This window comes from Eptatretus burgeri, chromosome 2 (genome assembly GCF_056783735.1).
Source record: "Eptatretus burgeri isolate ZD-2024b chromosome 2, Ebu_testis_v1, whole genome shotgun sequence".
Taxonomy (NCBI): Eukaryota; Metazoa; Chordata; class Myxini; order Myxiniformes; family Myxinidae; genus Eptatretus; species Eptatretus burgeri.
The window spans coordinates 41,779,813-41,803,437 of NC_140962.1; the positions used below are offsets into that span (position 1 = coordinate 41,779,813).

Here is a 23,625-nt window from a genome sequence, read left to right on the forward strand (position 1 = left end):
CGAAACCCAATGCTTATCCCTGTGTCGTAAGAGGTGACCAGGGTTGCGTCAGTAAGGGCATCCGGCGTAAAACCTATGCCAAATCAGTATGCAGATCATAACGGATGATCCGCTGTGGCGACCCCTCACGGGAGCAGCCGAAAGACGAACAACAACATATCCGGAAGATTGTGATGTAAAAAAAATCTGGAAGTTTAGCATGACTGAAGCAGTCTTATACATGACCTCATACACTGTAATAAGACGACGTTGAGTGTTGAGTCGCAGTTGAGGAGATGGAGGCATTATCCATCAATATATATATATATATATATATATATATATATATATATATATATATATATATATATATATATATATATATATATATATATATATACACACACATAGCCATAAGGCAGCTTCTCCTTTACTTGGAAACTGAACTATCTCGCATGCCACGCCCTCCAATGCTATATATCGACATATACATATACAGGTATATATATATATATATATATATATATATATATATATATATATATATATATATATATATATATATGTATATATATATATATATTGTTATGGTTTTGGAAAACTTACTCCAGGCTGAGAGCATACATGGACATGTAGGTGGCCCGAGGATTAGTTATTTCACGAGTATTTGTGTAGATAGGCCTTGGTCCCTTGTCAAAGGGCTGTTTGGGGGGCATGCGTTTGCTCGGCTGTATTTGTCTAGCCCTGTGTAATGTCTTCCTCCCTCCCCTTCTGTGACTTTCAATCTTTCTTCCTTCATTCTATCGTTCTGTTCAATCCCTCTGTTACTTTCAATCATCCTTCCATTACCCCATTGGCCTGTTTCAACAGTCCACCAATAATCTCCCCTCAATCAAACATCCTTTCAAAAATCCCTCCTTCACCCCATCAGTCTTGTCTTCATTCCCACGGCCGTTCGGTCATCCCTCAGTCGTGCGGGGTTCCTTTCAGTGTTCCCTTCAGCCACGCATTGCTTGGTAACCCATCGGGTGCTCTCACATGCATGCTCGTGTCCCGTTTCGCATGCATGTTCGTGGTGCTTGGTGCTCGGTGTGGCCCGCGGGGTGCGGTGCTTCTCTCTCTCGAGAGAGTGTTGTACAGTGCAAAACAGTGTGACTGGGCATTCTCCCGAGTGAAGGAGGGAGCTGGAGGCTCTCGTTGCCGATTTGGGCACGTGGAGGGCAGAGCAGGGGCTTCGTTGAAAGTTCCCTCAGAACGGTGTGGCAATCTCCACAAGTGACGTCATGCACCCGCCCCCATCAGCTGCAGACCAATGGGAGGGGGAAAAGGCTTGTGGGAGGAGGGGAAGAAGGCTGATGTGAGGAAGAAGAAGAAGCAGAGTCGCAGAGAATCACTCATGACGGGCTCGTGCGAGCAGGGGCGAAGAGCGCTCCTCAGCAGATGGATCAGAAAGCAGAAAGGGGAGAAGCAAAAGGTAGAAAGCACAAGAGTTGGCAGAAAGTAGAAAGCTGAGGGAAGCAGAAAGGAGAAACTAACGGGACAGGCTCGCCTGAGCAGCAGACTGAAAAACTGAGAAGGTTCATGAGGGAAGGAACTAAAACGTGTGAGGGAAAAGAAAGAAAAGTTTCACGAGCAGTTGGTGTCGAGCTTCTGTGGAAAAAAGAACACTCGGTCCATGAGTATCAATCTGCCCTCTCGATCCTGCCAGCCATGAAAGACGAGGGTGAACAGCGGTACCTCAGCGATGGGGGCCTGAGGAGGAAGAATCTGAGGTAGAGGAGAGTGAGTCGCACATCTAGCTCACATATCCTGGACACCAGAGGGGACTCGCCTACTGGGTCCAGGCACACAGGCCCGTCGCTCGGGGGGGGCATTTGGGTCCAATGCACCCCCATGGCGCATCTGGTGCCCCCCACTTGTACGCCACCCATTTATGCCCTGTTGCACCATGTGAACAACTTAGTGTTGAAGGATGAGCGCCCACTGTGAACTTGCTGTTTAAGAGTTCACCTGTGTGAACTAAAACCCTTATTCCAGATGTTCAACGTGGTGAATAATAAGGCCTTCTTGGATAAACTGTTCTTTAATAATTTCCTTCTTTGAATAACAGTCAAGAGATAAGTGTGCGCTTCCCAGCGCATCTCCAAAAGCAATTGGCAAGACAATACAGTCCAAGACCACAAGATAAAAGATAATAACGCAAACACCAACGCCAGCAGCCAAGACCTCATGTCGAATGTCGATGTTGTGGGTGGTTATACATATCGTGGATCATTTAGTTTTTAGGAATAGCCAATCAGCGTATTCGATATGGAGACCCTATTGAGCCGGTTACCTGATTGGTTGTAAGTTAGTTATAAATGTAATACAGTCATAATATGAATAAGGAAAAGACATAAATTTACATTATTAAAGATGAAGTGCACGTGCACCACGTGACCTTCACAACCCGTCAACCCTCCATCTTACAAAAGTAATTTTATAATAAAAATTTAAAATATGTGTGTTTGCAATCGTGCTTACATTTGAAATTATGCAGATAAAACCTGTTTTTGATGGATGGATCATTTAATAAATAAAACCGTCAACCGTCAAATCTCGCGAGTCGCGAGATTAGTGACACGAGTCACGAGGGCCGAATCACAGAGCACGAGCTCGCAGCAGGAGAAAAGCACGTGGATGATGGATATACGAAAATGGCTCAGAAAAGGAAAAAATGCAAGCGACGAAAATGAAGAAGATGATGAAAGACATGTTGTGGGAGGAGTTGGAGGAGGAGGAGGAGGAAAAGACGATCATGTCGATGAAATACCGACAGAAGCTGGCCAACCTGGCCAATCCAGCAACGTCAGCCTTGCGGCTGTAGCCCCAGTGCAGACAGCCGAGTTTCCACGCTCGGCGGCGGCCTCGGGGTCGGGTGTGACTGTCAAGCCGCTTCCCGATGATCTTGGAAGTGAGAGACCGAATCGAGTTGTTCTACAGCGGTACCCTGGCCATCTGTTGCAGAACAAGAGTCGCTCGTTTGTCTCCTCGTGGTACCAGACTAATATAATGAATGGTTGGAATACAGTGTGCAGACAGATGCAGCATTCCGCTATCCATGTAGGAAGTTAACACTGCACTCGGCCCAGTGGACTCTACTTTCACAGTGCGAGGCTACCGGAATTGGAAACATGCCGTTGAGAAAGGCAGGGGGTTTCACAAACACGCAATTTCAAAGGAACATTTAACTTGTGTTTTGAGGTGGAAGGAGAATGAGAGGCGCATCGATTGTGGTAAGGAGATTTCCACACTCCTCAATGCTGACCAGCTAAATAGAAACCGGTACTATGTGTCTGCTGTTATAGATGTTGTGGGATTTCTCGCCGAAAATCAGATACCTTTTAGAGGGAGCCTTGATAATTTTGAGGATATGTCAGACGGGCACAGTGGGCTCTTGCTCTCGCTTTTAAACTACACACTCAAAAAAGACACCGAGCTAGCCGAAAAAATAAAGCATATCCCACGAAACGCAAGCTATACCAGTCCAGAAATGCAGAATGAACTGATCTGCACATTGAGTAATGTTGTGACGGATGCCATCGTCGAAGAAGTAGGCACATCGTGGTTTACCATCAAGGTGGATGGGACGAGGGACCCCACTGAATGTGAGAACATATCAATCATCATTCGCTTTGTATCCGCATCAAATGAAGCAATAGAGTGTCTACTCACAATAGCTACAGCCAACGCTGGAGATGCAAAAACATTGACAGACCTAATAATTGCAGAGCTGACAAAAGTAGGGCTTGACACATCAAAAATATTACGTCAGGTGTACGACAGGGCTTCGGTAATGGCTGGGAAGCACGGTGGGGTGCAAAAGTTGTTGCAAGAGATATTGGAAAGAGAAATCCCCTATGTGCACTGCTTAAATCACCAACTCCATCTGGTAGTTGTCCACGCACTGGCAGCAGAGAAAGCTGTCACTGATTTCCTCAAGGTTTGTTGTTGCCTGTACAAATTCTTCAGAAAGCCCACTGTTGCTGCACAGTATAAAGGTGAGCGGTTAAAACGACTTCTTGATCAAAGGTGGACGGGACATTTAGCCACCGTGTCTGTGATCATAGGATCTTTTAAGGATATCACATCCTTACTGTCGGAGATTGATGCAGAGCGCGCCTACGGTGCAGAGATGAGGATGGAGGCTATTGGGCTTTTGCGGGAAGTCTCTGGGCCTGCCTTCATGTTCATTGCTATCTTTGTACAAAAACTGCTGATGTTGTTAGATGGCCCTAACAGACTTGCAGGCAGAGGACATGGACTTGTTAACGGGGTTGGAACTGGTGGCGAGTGCTACAGAGTGCGTAAAGAAACTCCGCTCTGAGGATGAGTTCACTGATCTGTGGAACAAGGCCAACGATGCTCGCACTTCCACACCTGCACCACCAAAACGGAGACGCACAATGCATAAGAACTTGAAACAGTTTGTAGTTTTGGAGACGACAGGACAAAACAACGAGAATGACAAGACGGAACTGCAGAGGGTTTTTTACAGTGCAATTGACACTGTGCTTGGAGAGATCGCTCAGCGCTTCAGTGAGCGCAACACACAACTCGCCCGTTCACTCGCTGACTTGAATCCTGAAAATGGCACGTTTTTGGATCCCCACTTGCTCCAGCACATCATGACATTAACAAAGTCAACCATCAGTGAAACAGAGTGTGTGGTTGCAAAGCAGTTCATTCGCTCACAGACAGAAAAGCAGCCAAACGAGAGATGGGCAACACAAAAACTCCTCTCAACATACCACAAAACGCTGGAAGCCATGCCAAGTGTAGTGACTGCTATGAGACTTGGACTAACATTTGGTGCGTCCACTGCCATGTGTGAAAACTCATTCTCAACATTGAGAAATGTCTTCACTGACCATCGACAGTCCATGCGCCATGCACGCAAGGCACAACTGGTACAGCTGGCCTTCGAGAGAGACCTCACACGTAAATGCCTGAATGAATGGAAGGAGAAGGTCCTCAGAAGATTCCACACCGAGACGCTTCGCCTGCAGCTCTTCTGACAGTGAGTGCAGCGGTATAAAAACTATACGAGGAGTTCAGATTGTGTGTGTGACTGCTGGTGATGCGTGTGTGGTTGTGGTTGCAGTGTGGTTGTGGTCAGCACCCGCCGTGGTCGGCTGCTTCGTATTTCTGATGTTTAAGTTAAATGTTGTGTTTGGTGCTTCGCATATCCCATATCTAGTGCTTTGTGCATAACCTTACCTCTGTGTAATTGACTGCTTTAAATGCGGACCTTGTGGTATCTTCAGGCTGGTCGTATTTGCTGTTGATAGTTTAACGTGATAATCGCAGGTCATAGCCTACTGTATCTTATTTCAAAGTGCACTGATTCTGGTGCCAACCTCCCCCGTTTAGTCATTGTATCTCTGGTATATTAATTTTCTAATGCCAATTCTTCACAACACCTTGTATAAGTGCACCTGAATTGGTGCCAATTGTCTAATCATTGAATTATCTGCATTGTGAATGTGCCAGTTTGTTGCGGCTCTCCTGCATTCGAATAATTTTAGGCCAAAAACATCGGAACATATTAAATCTAGCTGAGATCAATTTGGTTAGTATGCGACGGCAACCTCAGCATAGATGTGTCAATGCTGCATGAATACAATAGTATATCGGGTTATCAAAAATATGAAATATAATAATTGTGCCCCCCCCATCCAGTTCATATGCCCCCCTTTATACTGAGTCCTGGTTACGGGCCTGCAGGCACATCATGGATGCGGCTGCGTGTCCCCTTCGCTTCACATCCATTTTCCTCTGCATTCTCCTGTATATTTGTGTGAGGTGAGGGAGAGAAGGAAAGTTGTTTTCCTTTTCTCCATTCATTACTTTTATTATCTTGCCAAAACGAAGTTTTTCCCCTTCTGTTACTTGTTGTCAGCTTGTATGTTTTTTTTTTTAATTTTTATCTTGCCAAAACGAAGTTTTTGCAAGATATGTTCGTCAGCTTTTATGTTTTTTTATTTTTATTTTTATTTTTTTGTCTGTAATCACGTATAAAAAATTCTGCAGAGCACAGTTGTCATTGGAAATTTTTGTAACTTCGCATATCAGAGGCCTATAGAGGTCCCGTTCAGCGCATAAAATTTTGAAGGTCAAGGTCAAAGGTCAAGGTCACTTTGTCGCAAATCAGGGGAGTCGACGAAACCCTTATTTTTTGAGTAATTTTGATCGGATCGTCTTCAAACTTCATGGGAATATAGTCCATGGTCTGGCGCTCAGCTGATTAATTTTTGGTGGCGATTGGCCTTGACCTTCATGGTTAGCGCCTGAGGTCAAACATATTTGACCCCAAGGTCAAATTTTCAAGTTTTAGGAACCATATCGTGTAGTACCTCAAATTGAACACCTCGATGAGTGCTTTCTAGATATGTCAAGCTTGAGACATTATGACGTCATTTGGTGACATTGTGAGGAAAAAGCATATTTTTCATGGTTACTCTGTAGAACGATTCTCATCGGAATCTCTCGTAGGCAGATATTCCTCAAGGAGTTGCTCCTGGTGGATAGCAGCTCTGTTCACCTCAGTGTGACCTTAAAGAAGTCACACATGGTCACCTTTTGGCAAGATACGGGTCACCCTGCAGGTGACATTGGTTTATTTTATTTTCAAGCCTTTCTGAGGTGTGTGGTGGGAATGATGGACTGGTTTAAGGTAAAAGTGGGATTGCACCAAGGATCGACTCTGAGCCCTTTCCTGTTTGCAATGGTGATGGACAGGTTGACGGACGAGATCAGACTGGAGTCCCCATGGACTATGATGTTCGCGGATGACATCATGATCTGTAGGGAGAGTAGGGAGCAGGCTGAGGCGAGTCTCGAGCAGTGGAGGTACACACTGGAGAGAAGGGGAATGATAGTCAGTCGGAGTAAGACGGAGTACATGTGCGTAAATGAGAGGGAGGGTGGTGGTATGGTGCGGTTGCAAGGAGTTGAGGTGGGGAAGGTGGATGGGTTTAAATACTTGGAATCAACCAAAGTAACGGAGAGTGTGGGAGAGAAGTGAAAAAGAGAGTGCAGGCAGGATGGAGTGGGTGGAGAAGAGTTGCACGAGTGATTTGTGACAGAAGGGAAGCTGCAAGTGTGAAGGGGAAAGTATATAAGACTGTAGTGAGACCAGCTATGTTGTATGGTTTGGAGGCGGTGGCACTAACAAAAATACAGGAAGCGGAGCTGGAGGTGGCAGAGTTAAAGATGCTGCGATTCTCGTTGAGAGTGACGAAGATGGATAGGATAAGAAATGAGTATATTAGAGGGACAGCGCAGGTCGGACGGTTTGGAGACAAAGTGAGAGAGGCGAGATTGAGATGGTTTGGACATGTGCACAGGAGGGAAGCGGAGTATATCGGGAGAAGGATGCTGAAGATGGAGCCGCCAGGCAGGAGGAGAAGAGGAAGGCCAAAGAAGAGGTTTATGGTTACGGTGAGGGCGGACATGCGGGTGGTTGGAGTGTCAATGGAAGATGTGGAGGATAGAGCAAAATCAAGACGGTTGATCCGCTGTGGCGACCCCTAACGGGAGCAAGCCAAAAGAGGAAGAAGAAGAAGAAGGTGAGATATATCGATGAGTTCATGTGTAGTTAGCCCACAGCCGTTGTTTAGAGGGAATATGTGTGATTCATCCAGGCTGTGACGCTTTGAGTTCGGCATTTTTCTTTTCTCTATTGTTATTTTGGATCAAACAACCTCAAACCAACCAACGACAACGGCAAAAAAGAAACCTGCGCTAGTGCGCGGGTTTGCGCACCCCTCTGTGGTGCCAAGGCTGGCACGGGAAGGGGGGCAGGGCAGCTCCCTCCCCATTGGTGGAGGCCTGGCGGGAGGTGGTTGGAGTGGGGGCACGCCCCCCTTTGAGAGCTTCTGGAAACGCCTCGAAGGCAGGTGGAGCCGCGAACGAGGCGGAGTCCCGCACGGCGAAGGGCGGAGCCCCGCCTGACAAAAGGCAAACGGACGCGAGGCTCACTCTCTCTCTCCTCTCTCTCTCTGATCATGGCTCATGTTGACTCCAGCTCTCTCCGAAAAGGCACCAGCTCTCTCTCCAAAAAGGCTCAAACTCTCTTGCTCTCTCTCCAAAAAGGCTTGATCCCTCTCCTTGGGTCTCGCTCTCCAAAGCGCTCCCTTCCTCCTCTCTCGTTCCCGCGTTCGTGGCCCGGCGCGGCCTGTTGGTGGAGACACGGACGGGAGGCGCCGCAGTGCGGCCTGTGGTGGACCTGCGCGTCCGGACGAGGGGTGCCGGAGAGGGTTCGCCGGCCGCAGTGGAGGCCGGAACCAGGCGCAACCGCGCTGACGGTAGTTGGAGAGGAGGACTCGACGGTCCATGAGGGAAGTCACTTCTTTTCTCTTCTTTTCGGGCTTTTGTATGTGTGTTTGTGGCGCCAGTCTTGCAAAGTAAAACCTGTATAAGTGACTGTGCTGTAAATAATTGCCTTTTATTCGGGCGTAGTGCTCTCCTTTGTTCCTATTTGCCTGCTTTTGTTCCTATTTGCCTGCTTACGTGTGTGAAATAAAAGTGATTGCTTGTTGAACTGTTTCCCGTTTCGCTTCGTCCTTTCCTTTGTTGAATCTCCATCTTGCATCACGTAAGGGATTGATAGTGGGTTTAAAACACCCGGTAACCAATCTGAACCGTCGAGGTCGACGATAACTCCGCTCGGTTATCCCTGCAGCACGGAACGAGCCGCTTAAGCGGTTCATGTCCGAAGTCGACCTGCGGCGTGGTACAACTCCTCGGTACGCTACCCTCGCGGGTACTTAGGTTTATCGACATTCGGCGATTCACCCTATTTCGCGCGGGTAGAATGCGGACTGGGTTGTGGTGAGATTAAACCCCCACCCGTGACTGGCTCCTGGCGGTAGTTCCAGGAGGGTCACGACTGAATTGTCCGTTCCGGTGGGCGACGCGTCGCAATTCGAGTTACGTGGCCGATCGCATGCCGGACGGGCCAGAATTCGTAACATTGGTGTCCGGGAGTGGGATTCCAATCCATCCCGCCTCCAACAGCAATTCGTAACATTGGTTTAGAGGAGTGTGGAATTCAAATCCACCTTGGTCTCCAGGCTAAATTCACGGGGATCAGACCAGGGGTGTGCGAGGCGACCCCCCCACCCCCCAAATTACGAGCAGGCAAAATTTACTCTCTTATGAGAAATAAGACGGAGTCTCAAGGCGAGCGGGTGCCGCGGGTAGAAATGTATATGTGTAGTAATGTAGGATCCATTGCCCGGGATGGTACCTCTTGTAATTTTAATCCGTGGGGGAGCTCACCCTATTCTGAGCACGAACTTTGCCGGCAAACGGAGTCGCAAGATGGCGGTGCGGCTGCACTTCAGCGTGGCACGAGGCGTGAGCGGGCCGCTATTTGTAGCGCTACCAACGGCACGACACGAGGCGAGCGCTCCCAACAATTCTTTCAAAAAACCACGTGGGCATGGCAGGCGAGGCAGGCGGACATTGGCGGGCTTCGGAAACAATTGGAGGAGAAATGGCAAACAAAACTGGCAGAAATAAAAAAATATGCGCGCGATTTGATGGACGATATGGATGCGCACAAGAAGGCATTCAAGAGCGATATGCCTGCAGGCGGGCATAAGGGCAATTGCGTGCAACGAAACAAGAATAAGGGAGCCACAAATAAAAATGGAGACTTGGGGAGTAAAAGAGACAAAGATCCAGGAAGAAACTAATAGCCACAAAGAGACAACAGAAATAAAATGTTTCGAGACTCAGGAGATAGAAAAAGTAGAGGAGAGACTGCACGATAAAGACTGTGTTAAAGACGAGCACACACACACACACGGAGGTGGTGGAGGATAATGGGGGCGAGCTTGCAGAACGAGTTGGGACCCGGTGTGAGCAGCTGGATAGCCTCCTTCGGGAACGAAGGGAGACACTATTCTCCCTTGAAGCTGATCTTGACCAGGTGGGTTTGGTCATGCTCCGCGGAGTTGAGGGGCGAGTGCTGCGGACGGGTGCACGAGAAGCTTAGGGGTATAGAGACCCCGGAACCCCTTGTGGTAACAGAGACCACGCGAATCCCCAGCGTGATTGTCCCGGTGTGTGTGGTGAAAGGTGTGAGAGCGCCCCCGTGTGTGAGTGGTTGGTTGCGAGTGTGCCAAAGTGCGTGCTTCCCAGCACACCGTGTGTGGAAGGCTGTGTGTGAGTGTCACCGCGTTTGCGAGTGAACGGCCGAGTGCAAGGGAGACCGTGTGTGTGAGAGAGCGGTATGTAAGGGAGATGACGGTGGGCATGAGTGAACATGCAGCCGTGTCTCCCGGCGTTAGTATAATGGTAAGATGTGTGAGTGTCATGACACGCAAGTGTGCGTGGGTCGAATGGCGACGGAGACGACTGCGACAGAGGGACAAAGGCCGAGTGGCGGTCGTCGTTGTAATGGGGACCGCGCCGGGTTTGCCCAGCAGCGAGCGCGAGGTTCGTGCCGTGCAGCGCACAAGGCCGCCACGTGCGCGCTTGCGGGAGTGAAACCCGGTCCGGAAACGCCAGCGGTGGATGTTGCCGATCCCGCGAACGGACAAAGGTTAGGCTGGATGACGGATTTGGACCGGATGGGTTCTCCACGCGAGCGTGTGTGTGAAGCTCCGACGAGCAGAGCACATGTGTTCGTGTGGGGAACCCCTCGAAACGCGAAGCTTGTTTTTTTGATGCGCAGGGTGACGTCATGGCTGCATGTGTGGTTGGAATCCGGCAGGAGGGTGAATCCCTGCCGGATGGTACTGTCCAAGAGGGACGAGGTACGCGAACAGCTGCCATGACTTCACGGGCAAAGAGCACAGGTTGCGAGTTGCCGCGCTGGTGATGCGCGAGGAAAAAAAAAGTTGAGCAAAGCAGGCCTCGCTTCAGGTGAACAGGATTCCCGGGCAAGGGGTGGAAGATCCCCTTGCCTGGGCACAGGATACAACTAGTTAGGGGGAAGGGTTAGTGTTAGTTAGACCGGCTTCATGGGGCAGGGGTAAGTCCTCATGGGTCCCGTGGAATGGATTAGGTAGAGGGATTTTAGGTCAGATTTAGGTTGGGAAAATTATTTTTGGGGATTTGAGGACAAAGACTGTTAGTGTGTAGCGGGGACGTAGCTAAGCTACGTCGTGTTAAATGGAACGTGCTGTAGTGTACGGGACGACGTGGGAGCACGAGGTAGTTAGGGGAATTAGTCAGCAGGATGGCAGGATTCAGCGGTGTGAGTTGAGAAGTGTGGAAGGAAAATGTACTTGTTGAGTGAGTGAGGCCAGCGGGTCTGTATGTGTGGAGTGAATGGGGAATGCATGGTGCGATGAGTGATTGGGGGGAGGAGTGATTCCCGCCCAAGGGACCCCGGGGTCAGTGTAGAGTGAGTTAGCTGGGTTAGTCAAATTGACAAAATGGAAGTCGTTTTGTTGTTGGTGGGAAAGTAGGCTCGATACCTGTTTGGAGGGGTGCAGGAGCCCTGCTGTCGGGCTGGGAGTGTGGCTACGAACGGTGAGTATCGCTGAGTGGGTACCCCGGGCACCGGGCTAGTCGGCCGCGGTAGACCAAGGGCCCATGGGGGGCCAGAATAGCGTACTGGGCACGCGTGACCCTCGGAAAGGGGTCCGGGAAGTCAGCCTGACACGTGAGCGTTTCAGGGGAGTCACCATGGAGGGCACTCCCCAGTGTTTAGGGAGCTGGTAGGCTCGGAGGCAGTGTAGTGCCCGGGGGTGCCGTCGTTGGGGAATCGGCATAGGGTAGTTCCTACCAAGGGAGCCACGCGTCCCAGCCACGAAACCGTGTGAGGGCATGGGCGGAAAATTGGGGGGCAAGGCCCAAAATTGCGAGGACACCAACACAGGCGACGGGAATCCTGGTTGTTACAACCAATAGTTTAAGCGAGAGGCGCTTGTTGAAAGCCCCGGGGTAGTTCAAAAGTTAAATGGATTGGGTAGATAGGAAGTGTACCCCTCCGCACCATCCATCCCTTCGCTCTCATTGTGGGCCACTGGACCCACTTTGGGTAAAGATCGCTGAACTCCGAGGAGGCCATCCTGAGGCTTTGTAGGGCCTCGACACAGGACGCTAGCTCTCCCTTATTCCCCTCCAGGAAGGGAACGTAGGGGTTGGGAGTAGGCTAGGACAGGATAGGTTAGCCGAACAATTACTGTAAAAGGGGGTTAGGGGACAATTTATAGTGGGGAAGTAAAAATAAATAAATAAATACATAAAATAAAGTTGTGGCTAAATTGGGTTTTGACAAATTAAGGGGGTGGGTATGGACAGACAGGCAAAGGTGATAGGTTGGGAGGGAGACAGTAGGGTAGCTCAGAGCCCGCCTTCTGAGTGGCCAGCACCACCGCACTCCCTCCACCAACCTCCATCTCAAGGCAAGGTGCCGGCCCACTTCATCGGCTGGCTGTTTGCTGCAAGGCCTGTGCTGGTCGGATCGTCTGCCGGCTGTGTTTGCTACAGTGGCCTTGTCATGCCTTGCCTGCCTGCCTTTACCTTTGCCATCCATGCCTACTGCCCTCGTTTATGTTTTGCTCGTTCTGTTCTGCATTCCCACCCCCCCCCCCTTGCACATTGCCATGTGCGCCAGGATCGTCGCGCAGTTTGCGAGGACTGCCCTGTTGGCAGCTACAACACGGGCCTGCAGTGGCGGCCCGTGTACCGTGTTTGCATCCATCCATTCATCCATTCATCCATCCATCCAACCATCCATTGTGTTCATTGCGTGTGCCACTTGAGCTGGCACGGCGACTGCGTTTCGCAGCTCATGCGCCGTTGCGTTCATTGCGTGTGCCACTTGAGCTGGCACGGAGACTGTGTTTGCGCAGCTCATGCGCCGTTAGGTTCGCTGCGTCGATTTCCGAGGGGAAGGCCTTGGACTGCGTGTGAGCAGCCGGCCACGTTCCGTCACCTACATTGCATGAGCCAGAGACTGCGTGCGAGCAGCCTGGTTCCCTGCTGACTTTTTTTTTTCTTGCAGAGTCCATTGATCCTGGGCCATGGGATAGTGTAAATTATAAGGTTAAGAGTTAAGATGTACTGTATATGAGTGCGCCCCCGGCATGTGTGTCTTCGCGCCGGCAATTTATTTAAGTCGTCCATATGAGTGGGTTTGTTTAGTTAGTTACTCAGCCAATAGGTTATTTATTTTGGGGACACGAATACCATGAATGTGGCACTCAGGGATCCGAAGGTAAAACGTACTTGGGGAGAACTACACATGATGGCACACGAAAATTCGACGACTCGGGACGAATCTGTAAAAAGGGCAGGGGGTAGTGTTACGGCTGTGGAAATTCGCAATACACCATAAAGGGTCCTCAGGTGAGATATATCGATAAGTTCATGTGGAGTTAGCCCACACCCGTTGTTTAGAGGGAATATGTGTGATTCATCAGGGCTGCCACGCTTTGAGTTAGCCATTTTTCTTTTCTCTATCGTTATTTTGGATCCAACAACCTCAAACCAACTAACGACAACGGCAAAAAAGAAACCTGCGCTGTTAGGGTTTGCGCAACCCTCTGACGTGCCAAGGCTGGCACGGGAAGGGGGGCAGGGCAGCTCCCTCCCCATTGGTGGAGGCCCGGTGTGAGGCTGTCGGAGTGGGGGCATGCCCCCCTTCGAGAGCTTCTGGAAACGCCTCGAAGGAAGGTGGAGCCGTGAATGGGGTGGAGCCCCGCGCGGCGAAGGGCGGAGCCCCGCCTGACAAAAGGCAAACGGACGTGAGGCTCACTCTCTCTCCTCTCTCTCTCTCTCTCTCTCTCTGATCGTGGCTCATGTTGGCTGTAGCTCTCTCCGAAAAAGGCACCAGCTCTCTCTCCAAAAAGGCTCGATCTCTCTCGCTCTCCAAAAAGGCTCGATCTCTCTCCTTGGGTCTCGCTCTCCAAAGCGCTCCCTTCCTCCTCTCTCATTCCCGCGCTCGTGGCCCGGCGCGGCCTGTTGGTGGAGATGCGGACGGAAGGCGCCGCAGTGCGGCCTGTGGTGGACCTGCGCGTCTGAACGAGGGGTGCGGAGAGGGTTCGCCGGCTGCAGGGGAGGCCGGAACCAGGCGCGACCGTGCTGACGGTAGTAGGAGAGGAGGACTCAACCGGTCAATGAGGGAAGTCACTTCTTTTCTCTTCTTTTCGGGCTTTTGTATGTATGTTTGTGGCGCCAGTCTTGCAAAGTAAAACCTGTATATGTGACTGTGCTGTAAATAATTGCCTTTTGTTCGGTCGTAGTGCTTTCCTTTGTTCCAATTTGCCTGCTTTTGTTCCTATTTGCCTGCTTACATGTGTGAAATAAAAGTGCTTGCTTGTTGAACTGTTTCTCGTTTCGCTTCGTCCTTTCCTTTGTTGAATCTCCATCTTGCATCACGTAAGGGATTGATAGTGGGTTTAAAACACCCGGTAACCAATCTGAACCGTCGAGGTCGACGATAACTCCGCTCGGTTATCCCTGCAGCACAGAACGAGCCGCTTAAGCGGTTCGTGTCCGAAGTCGACCTGCGGCGTGGTACAACTCCTTGGTACGCTACCCGCGCGGGTACTGAGGTATATCGACATTCGGCGATTCACCCTATTTCGCGGGGTAGAATGCGGACTGGGTTGTGGTGAGGTTAAACCCCCACCCGTGACTGGCTCCTGGCGGTAGTTCCAGGAGGGTCACGACTGAATTGTCCGTTCCGGTGGGCGACGTGTCGCGATTCGAGCTACGTGGCCGATCGCACGCCGGAGGTGCCAGAATTCGTAACAATATATATATATATATATATATATATAAATATATATATATATATATATATATATATATATATATATATATATATATATATATATATATATATATATATATGTATTAATAAAAGGGTGTGTGTGTGTGTGTGTGTGTGTGTGTGTGTGTGTGTGTGTGTGTGTGTGTCTCCTCCATATCTCCAAAACCATAAAACCAAGCAGCTTTAAACTTTGCATGCGTACTAAAAAAAACTCTGAGGAAGTGCAAGAGTGAAAATTGGGTGTTTGGGTTAATTATAACACCCCTTTTGACGATAATTAACGGCCTTCTTTAATTATAGCCTTCATCAGGCGATCCGCGGCCACCTCCTTCTCTGGGTCTTAGGGTGTTTCCTGAGTAACCTCGCTGGGGTCTGAAGCCGCCATGTTTTTTGGCCTGCTCAACCAGGTCTTGACTTGGAACAGGCCGCAACGATTTCTTAACGATAAAGTTTTTTTTTTGTTTCCACTTTTCTCACTTATATTATTGAATACCTGTTCATCATAGCTGCAAATTGCTGGGTACATTCCAAGGCTTATAAATGCCTGGAGACGTCGGCGTTCGTTGTTTTATTTCATTTTTGCCCATGCGATCACCATGTGTATCTCCTTAATTAAGAGTAATTACAAAATTTAAGCTCCAGAATCGAACTTGCAAGCAGGTACGACTCCTTGAAAAGTGTTCATTTGTCCAATTTGGAGGTATTTGACATTTCAGGCATCTCCGGGTGGTGTATGTTGAATATGACATTTCGGTGATTGCCAAGGGTGCCATTTCTGATGAACCGTTTCGTTGGAGTGCTTGCTTGGGTGCTTAAGCCACTTGGCGAGCACTTTCCAAGCTGCTTGGTTGTTCGTTTCGGGAAAAAGTAACCGTGCTTTCAATTCACATCGTACGTTTCCGCCTTTGTTGGGTCCTGCAGTGCCGTGCGGTGGGTGCCTCTGGAGGTGTCTCATCCACTAAAAATGTGGAATTTTATTTTTACAGGACATCGCTTTGAGGTATGCGCTTGACCGAGTGCCATTCAAGCGACTGCGCACACAAAAAGCGAAAGACAGGGGCAAGCAATTGGTTCCTGTCTGTCTGTCTTATCAGTTGATGATTGAGGAGGAACAACTTTTTGTGCGATCTCCTTTTGTTATCCACCTCTCACTTCGACATCGATACATATAATAAAAAACAACAACAATGTACATCCAACCGGGTGCTCGCCATGTTTGTTCTCGATGTGAAGACATAGAGTACTATATATATATATATATATATATATATATATATATATATATATATATATATATATATATATATATATATATATATATATATATATCTGTGAGCCTGGTGTTGGCGCAGTGGTTAGGGCAGCGGCTTGGGATCCAAAAGGTCCTGAGTTCAGGCCCCGTTGGGCCATTGAATTAATACACCAGGGGGTTGACTCAGCCTGTCATCCTTCCGAGGTCGGCGAAACGAGTACCAGTGTACTGGGCCGGTGTATACCCCGGTTAAAATAGGTGTACCATATCCCTGCGTCGTAAGAGGTGACCAGGGTTGCGTCAGGAAGGGATGATCCGCTGTGGCGACCACGAACGGGAGTAGCCGAAAGAAGAAGAAGAAGATATATATATATATATATATATATATATATATATATATATATATATATATATATATCTGTAATATCATGGTTCTTGGAAGTGTTATGAAGACGATTTGTGTTATATAGAATTCAATTTGAATGAAGATTTAAAGAGGTTAAAAGGCGTATAAATAAAAAAAAATTCGGGTTCTACCGCCATTTTCTCAAGCGTCTGTGACATCACCCTTACACATCACATTAGTTGTTTGTGCCTGTTGTACATGTCCATCACTCGGTCGAGCGCATACCTCAGCCAGGCTGAAAAACCATTCGTATATATGAAACAGGATTGCAATCTTAAACTAGAGAGTTCATGGAACATGTTACACAGAGTTCAAGTTTATCCAGTGATTCAATTTAAATAAAATAATAATTTTAAGGATCTTTTAAAAATATTCCAAAAGTTTCGCACTATTGAAGCAGTCTTCAGCACCACCCTTATATCCCCATCTTGTATAACATGCCCAAATACCGCCAAATTGGAGGTTCTTGGCAAGTGATAAGAAGGCAATTTGTGTTCTAAAGTGTTCAAGTATATCATTAAATTTAAACTAGAACGGCACTCGGTCGAGCACATACCACTGCCAGGCTGAACAGTTCATGTTTTATCTCCCACCGACAGGCCAAATCTGGATCCGGTCCTGAACCAAAATCTAATCGGCTTGTTCTTGTCACCTACCCAAATCATCCACTGAGTTCTGTCATAATTCATCCACAACTTTTTGAAATATCGTGCTTTAGAGTGTCTCATTTTTGTGTCAACAGTGAAGAATCATTTTTTTAAAAATTGAAAATTATCGTATCTGGATTCGTATTCGAATTTTCATCAAAATCGAATTGATTTGTCCTTGCCACACGCACATCAAACCTGTCCACCAAGTTTCATCTGAATCTATCCACAACTTTTTGAGATATCGTGCTATATATCGTTTTTGACCCTATCTCTGTAATGGTGAAGAATCACTTTTATAATTCTAGTATCTGGATCCAGATGTTCCCCAAGATTGAATCAAATCGTCCTTGTCGCATACCTCACATACGGTACACCAATTTTCATCCAAATCCGTCCATAACTTTTTGAGATATCCTGCTCACAGGCAGACAAAAAGACAGGGATGAAAACATCACCTCCATCCACCTTTGTTTGTGAAGGTAAAGATTTTAACCCATTCCAAGATATCCTGGAGTGCTTTATACATGAGGTGTGTCAGGGTTCTGGAGTGGACACTCGATTTTCATTGTTGTGCATAAAAACAATCCTCTCCGACACAGCTGTATGCCAAGGTGTGTGGTCATCCCTGGAGATGTGCTCTCAAGATAATATTACATCAAAGCCAATACTTCTTTGGTTAAAAAAAAAAAATATATATATATAAATATATATATATATATATATATATATATATATATATATATATATATATATATATATATATATATATATATATATATGCACATACATGTTGAGAGGGTTCATTTCAAGTTTTGGTGTGTTGTCCCTATATTTTTTTTTGGAAACGTAGTGTACAGCATTCGGCTGTTAACGAAATTGTTCATCTTTTTGTTTTTAGAAGTTCAATGCTGAGGAGGTTCACTTAAGTAGCAGCTCCAGTGATGACGAAGAGATTGAGCGTATAGTAAGAAGAAACTCGATGAAAGTCGAGCTGTCTGTGGAGTACCAGAAGATTCTCAAATTAGTATACTTTGTGAAGGTACTGTATGCCGAACTTTCTCAAAACAGTATGATTATAATGGGATGGAGTTGATAAGATATGATATAAACCTATATCCCATGGACATTTGATTTACATGATATCTTCTGCCCTGATTTACATCCTCCAGGAGTGTCGTTGAAACGAATTATGACGATGACCAAACCGTTAATATGAGCATTATTTGGTGAGAAGTTTCAGAAGGAAATACGTGTGGTTTGTTTGATCACAATTTACCGAGTATTAGTAACTTGTACGTTCTTGATATCTTGGAATAGGATTCTGAAACTGAAGCATGTGATATATGTATGATCGAGAAGTGTCTGTGTGTTTGCCTGGTATGCATGATTGCACTGCTGGACAGAACGAGTTAAACTTGGGGTGTTCCCATGTAGGTTCAAGGCAGAAATGAAATTATGAAGGGGGTCAGAAGAGGTGTGGGGTTCACGGTGGGGAAGGTCCCGCTTTCTCTCCACCGAATTACATATGGGGCTGGCAGGAGCTGTCGTCCCAGTGTTTCACAGGCAGGGTGATTCATCAATGTGTGTTCCAGGCTGAATAGTTTAAGTTTTGTATCCCACTCCTAGACCGGATCTGAACCAAAATCGAATCGGCTTGTTCTTGTCACCTACCCAACTCATCCACCAAGTTTCGCCCCAATCCATCCACAACTTTTTGAATATATCAAGCTATACCATGTATGTTTTTGGCCCTATCAATGGTGAAGAATCACTTTTAAAATTCCGGTCCTGTATCCGGATCCAGATCTTCACCAAAATCAAATCAATTCGTCCTCGTCACACCCCCAACCTGTCCACCAAGTTTCGCCTGTACTTATTCTGCAAAACTTGAAATAGTATTCTGCTGTCTGTACTCATTCTCCACTTGTATCTGTATGTACATTGTCCAGCGAGGGAATCAGACAGCCACTGTGCTTGCCCTGTGTGCAATTCTCAATTGCAACCTGGCCGAAGAGGCTTACCAACTTGCAATGAAGGACGTGGGAGGTCTGGAGATCCTTTTGAACCTGCTCGACACCGATGTGACGCGCTGCCAGGTGAGGTTCCCAGAAGCTCGTCATTCAATCTTTCAAATTAAATTCAGTGGAGCTATTGAAATTGTAACAGTATTTTCTGAAAGAGAAGTGAATTGAAATATAATCATTAATGCCAGATCGGTCTGGACTTCCAATGTGATCGTTTGATGGCCTTCCTTCCACAGCATCAATTTTCCTTGACTCAAAGTAGGCATGGAACCAGAAAATTAATGTGTGTGTGTGTGTGTGTGTGTGTGTGTGTGTGTGTGTGTGTGTGTGTGTGTGTGTGTGTGTGTGTGTGTGTGTGTGTGTGCGCGCGCGCGCGCACGTGCACGTTGCTGGAACAAATCAAGGGAGAGGAGGCCTGGTGATTGATGATTTTGAGGGCCAAATACCTTCTGATGCTTAAATGCCAATTTCTGGAAAACCACACCAAAATCACATCTGATATTTATTGTGGGAGCCCAAAATATCCAAAAAGAAATTTTTTGAGAAATTTTTACGAAAACTTCCACCCACTTTAGGACACGTGCAGGGACCCCAAAAGCTGCACATAAGATTTGGTGAAATTGGCCCCAAAACTGTGGTAGTACTGTGTGAAATCAATGTACCTTTAATGATGATGAAGAAGCTGATAACAATGATGATGATGGTGATGATGTTGGTTGGGGAGGGGGAATTGGATCTTATGTGCCATGATTAAGGAAATAGGTTATTACAGAAAAAGAGCAGATCATTGTATTGAGATATTACCAAACCAGCGAATGTTTCCACATGCAGGAAATGGCAAAACTGCGAATGCCGTACCTATGAATGATTTATATGCGGAGAGAGAGCAGTTTAATATGGGTGGAAACTCAAAATCAAAATTGTATTGAGAAATTTATGAAACCTCCCACCAACCTGAGGACATCCACTGGGACACCAAAAGGTTCCACAGAAGGTTTGGTGGGGCAAGCCCCAAAACTAAGGGAGTGGTTTGGGGATGGACAGACACACTCCTGCTTTATTATATCGATAAAAAACATGTACCTCGTGTTACTAAGATTTATTTTGAGGATAAAACAACAGTTTGCTCCAGAAATAAAAGCATAAACTAGAAAGGCACTCAGTGGAGCACATACCTTCACCACGTAATGCCTGATCCACGAGAACATATCGGGCCCAATACATTTTTGAAATATCATGCAATACAGTACTATATAGTTTTTGGCCTTATCTCTCAATGGTGAAGAATCACTTTAAAAATTAAATAATTATCATATCCAGATCCAGATTCGGATCTTCACCAAAATTGAATTAATTCTTCCTTGTCATACACCCAACCTGTCCACCTAGTTCCGTCCGAATCCGTCCACAACTTTTTGAGATGTCGTGCTACATATTTTTAGCCCGATCTCTCAATGGTGGAGAATCACTTTAAAAATTCTTGTAGTCGGATCCGGATCTTCACCAAAATCGAATCAATTCTTCCTTGCCATACGCCTAACCTGTCCACCAACATTCATTCGAATCCGTCGACAACTTTTTGAGATATCGTGCTCGATATCGGTTTCGCCCTATCTCTCAATGGCGAAGAATCACTGAAAAAATTATCAGATTTGGATCCGGATCTTCATCAAAATCTCATCAGTTCGTCACTGCCACACACCGAACCTGTCCACAAAATTTCATTTACATCCGTCCACAACTTTTTGAGATATTTTCCAAACAGACAGAGAAGGGTGGAAACATAACCTCCTTCACCTTTGGTGGTGGAGGTAACAATATTTTTTTTTAATATTTATTTGTTGTTCATCCATTGGGGAAGCTCCAACAGTGAAGTCCGTGAAGGCTGAATCTGACGTACTCACTTGTTCATCAAGCAGTGTTTTAGCATCCATGGATGGTGTGACACATTTCGGATGATCACCTGATATAAAAACGTATTGTGACAAATACCGGCTGACGGGGTAGCTTCGAGATATATGCACTTGTTTCGAACTTGGGTTCGAATCTCAAAGCAGCTATAAACTCTTACCCTAATGTTTCACATGTAGGGCGATGCATGTCATTATGTGCGCTGTTCATCAGAACTCAGAAGGACCTGAAGCTGGATGACTCATCTGCCAGCACTGGTTGTTCGTGGATGTTAGAGATCGCATGCTTTGTTTTGTGAAGAGTTGGCAAGTTGTTGCCGGCACCCTGAACAAATTACAAATCGCTGTCACTTTCAGTGGAGTACCATGCAATGGAGTGGCAATCAGTTTCGGATTGATCCGAACCGTGAAACGTTTCTTGATTCGGCATGAATGCCCCGAAGCTCTGCCAAGAGTATGGGCATCCACGTTATTATTGTTGTGACAAAAACGATGAGCATAACAATGTTAGTTGAATGTATATTTGGGAAGCCTGCTTGATGGACAGTGAAATGAAAAAAACAAAGGAAGACAAATATCACGACATCTTGAAAGAATAATGAAGTGCTGCAATTGCACCCTCCAAATGAAAGCTGGATGCAATATAGTCTATACTATAACAAGGACAAATGTGTCCAAGAGCAGCGTTTTAAAGGTTTTGTCGGCTAAAAAAACAAAACAACAACAATAACTTCTGATATTTCGTCACGTGCCTTGATTAAGCCAATAGCGAGACCCGTCATAGTGTATTTACGAAATATAGTGTATTTACGAAATTGCAATTACATAAAATGGAATAATCTTTAAATAGTAACGTGAACTCTTCGAAACTTAAAAGGAAATGTCCGAATATATTTAAAACTTCATGATAGATGCTCTCAAAAGGCACCCTCAATGCGAGGATGTGTACATGTGTTTAGTATTTAAGGAGATCTGGATCCTGTTTATTCCTGTACATAAAAGAGCCGAGTTCTAAAGGTTTTGTAAGAAGAAGAAGAAGAAGAAGAAGAAGAAGAAGGCGAAGGCCGAGCTCCCCGAGAGCCACGTCTCGCAAGGCGAGACCCGGCTAAAAAGAGCCGTGAGTGTGTTGGGGCATGCGTCCATGCATGTGTTCCACCCATTGGTTGGACAGTTTGCCTGGCTCCACCCACAATTTCCACACTACGGCCACCATGTTGGTGCTTAATGTGAAGCAACGGCAAAGATATCCTCGGAGCTGTCATGTTCATAATCGCCATGCCCTCCATATAAGTTTTCCCTGCAGTGTAAAACGACCAAAGCGACAGTTAAAATGATTTTGAGCCAATAGGCGTCATGGGGTCTTGTGAAGATAGGTTTATACACCGCCCAGATGACCATGCGGCATTCTCTCAACCAGGCCTTTTACCGCGGAGGTTATGTAGGTCTTCAGTCTTATTATTTCCGACTATTTTCTCTTAAGCGAGTTCATTACCCATCGACCAGGGACCATAAAACCTATGTCATTATAAAGGCCTTTGTTGAGGACTTCCAGGAAGGGATGACAGAGTTGGGTTTGTGGTTGGGGGTCTGGGGAGGGAAGTAAAGTGTCGCAATAAAAAATATTAATAAATATACAGTGCATCTCAATAAAATGTAGACAGATTATATAAATATAAAATGAAACTGTCTTGTCATTCTGCACTGCCTTCTGGGTAACAGCTGACTGATGTCATGCAGGGGTGCCCAGAGAGGGCGGGGGCAGGCAGGGTAACTACTCCGGGGTGCAAACCTAATAGGGGCCTGTAATTATTCATTCAATTTTTTTTTTAATTTGTTAATGTTTTTAAAGAGAGACAAATGTGATGCTGGGCTCATTGGGCTGCCAGCCCATAATGAAGAGCAATATGTGTTTCCTGGGTTACACAAAGTTGAGAGAGTATCAGACTTGCATTAAAATTTATCATAAAACAACAAAATGGTGCAAATATCAGAAAAAATACATTTGCCCACCCTCATGTTTCATAAAAGTTGGAAATTATTCCGAAGGAAGACGAGGAAGTGTAAACAATTAAACCAATTGCATCAGTGGTGAATGTCAGTGATATAAGACACACATTTTAATCTCTACCTGTTATCTTTTTAAAAAGAAGTCTGAAGACAACAATGGTTCACGAGCGGTATTTGACGATGTAGATTGTTTCAGAAGTCAAAGATGAGACAATGTGATCATTTTTGACCAAGTTATAAAAAATGATCAACATGATGTGGTACGAGTGACAGGTTATTAGCTGCAAAATGTCGAAAACCCGGTTTCGTTCAACAACTTTCAAAATTTGACCTTTGCATAACCTTTAAAGGTCACAAAACAATGTTGTGGACATTAAAATAAGGAAACAGGATACGTGCCATAGCTTATTGGAGTTAGTTCGTCGAAGAAGGTCGAAAACCCGGTTCGATTCCCACAACTTTGAAAATTTGACCTTTGTGAACTTTAAAGGTCAAAAGTCAAGGATTATGGCCTTTGGTGCAAAACTTCCTCTGGAACATTCCAGGAACAATATAACGTCATATAGGCTATATGGCATTTCGCACTCCTCGGATTATCCATACTTTGATGAAATC

At 46.3% G+C, this 23,625-nt stretch overlaps 1 protein-coding gene across 8 annotated transcripts in view; it reads left to right on the forward strand.

Annotated features, from left to right (window-relative positions):
• Positions 1-23,625, forward strand: part of ODAD2 (outer dynein arm docking complex subunit 2) — an 88,767-nt gene that overhangs the window by 23,520 nt on the left and 41,622 nt on the right. For 7 of the 8 annotated variants that reach the window (XM_085868714.1, XM_085868725.1, XM_085868703.1 and 4 more), the window contains 2 exons: positions 17,968-18,108; positions 19,019-19,165. In XM_085868714.1, coding sequence (XP_085724840.1) covers positions 17,968-18,108; positions 19,019-19,165 — 288 coding nt within the window. The remainder of the gene's footprint in view (positions 1-17,967; positions 18,109-19,018; positions 19,166-23,625) is intronic. The other variant, XM_085868768.1, reaches the window with a different exon arrangement.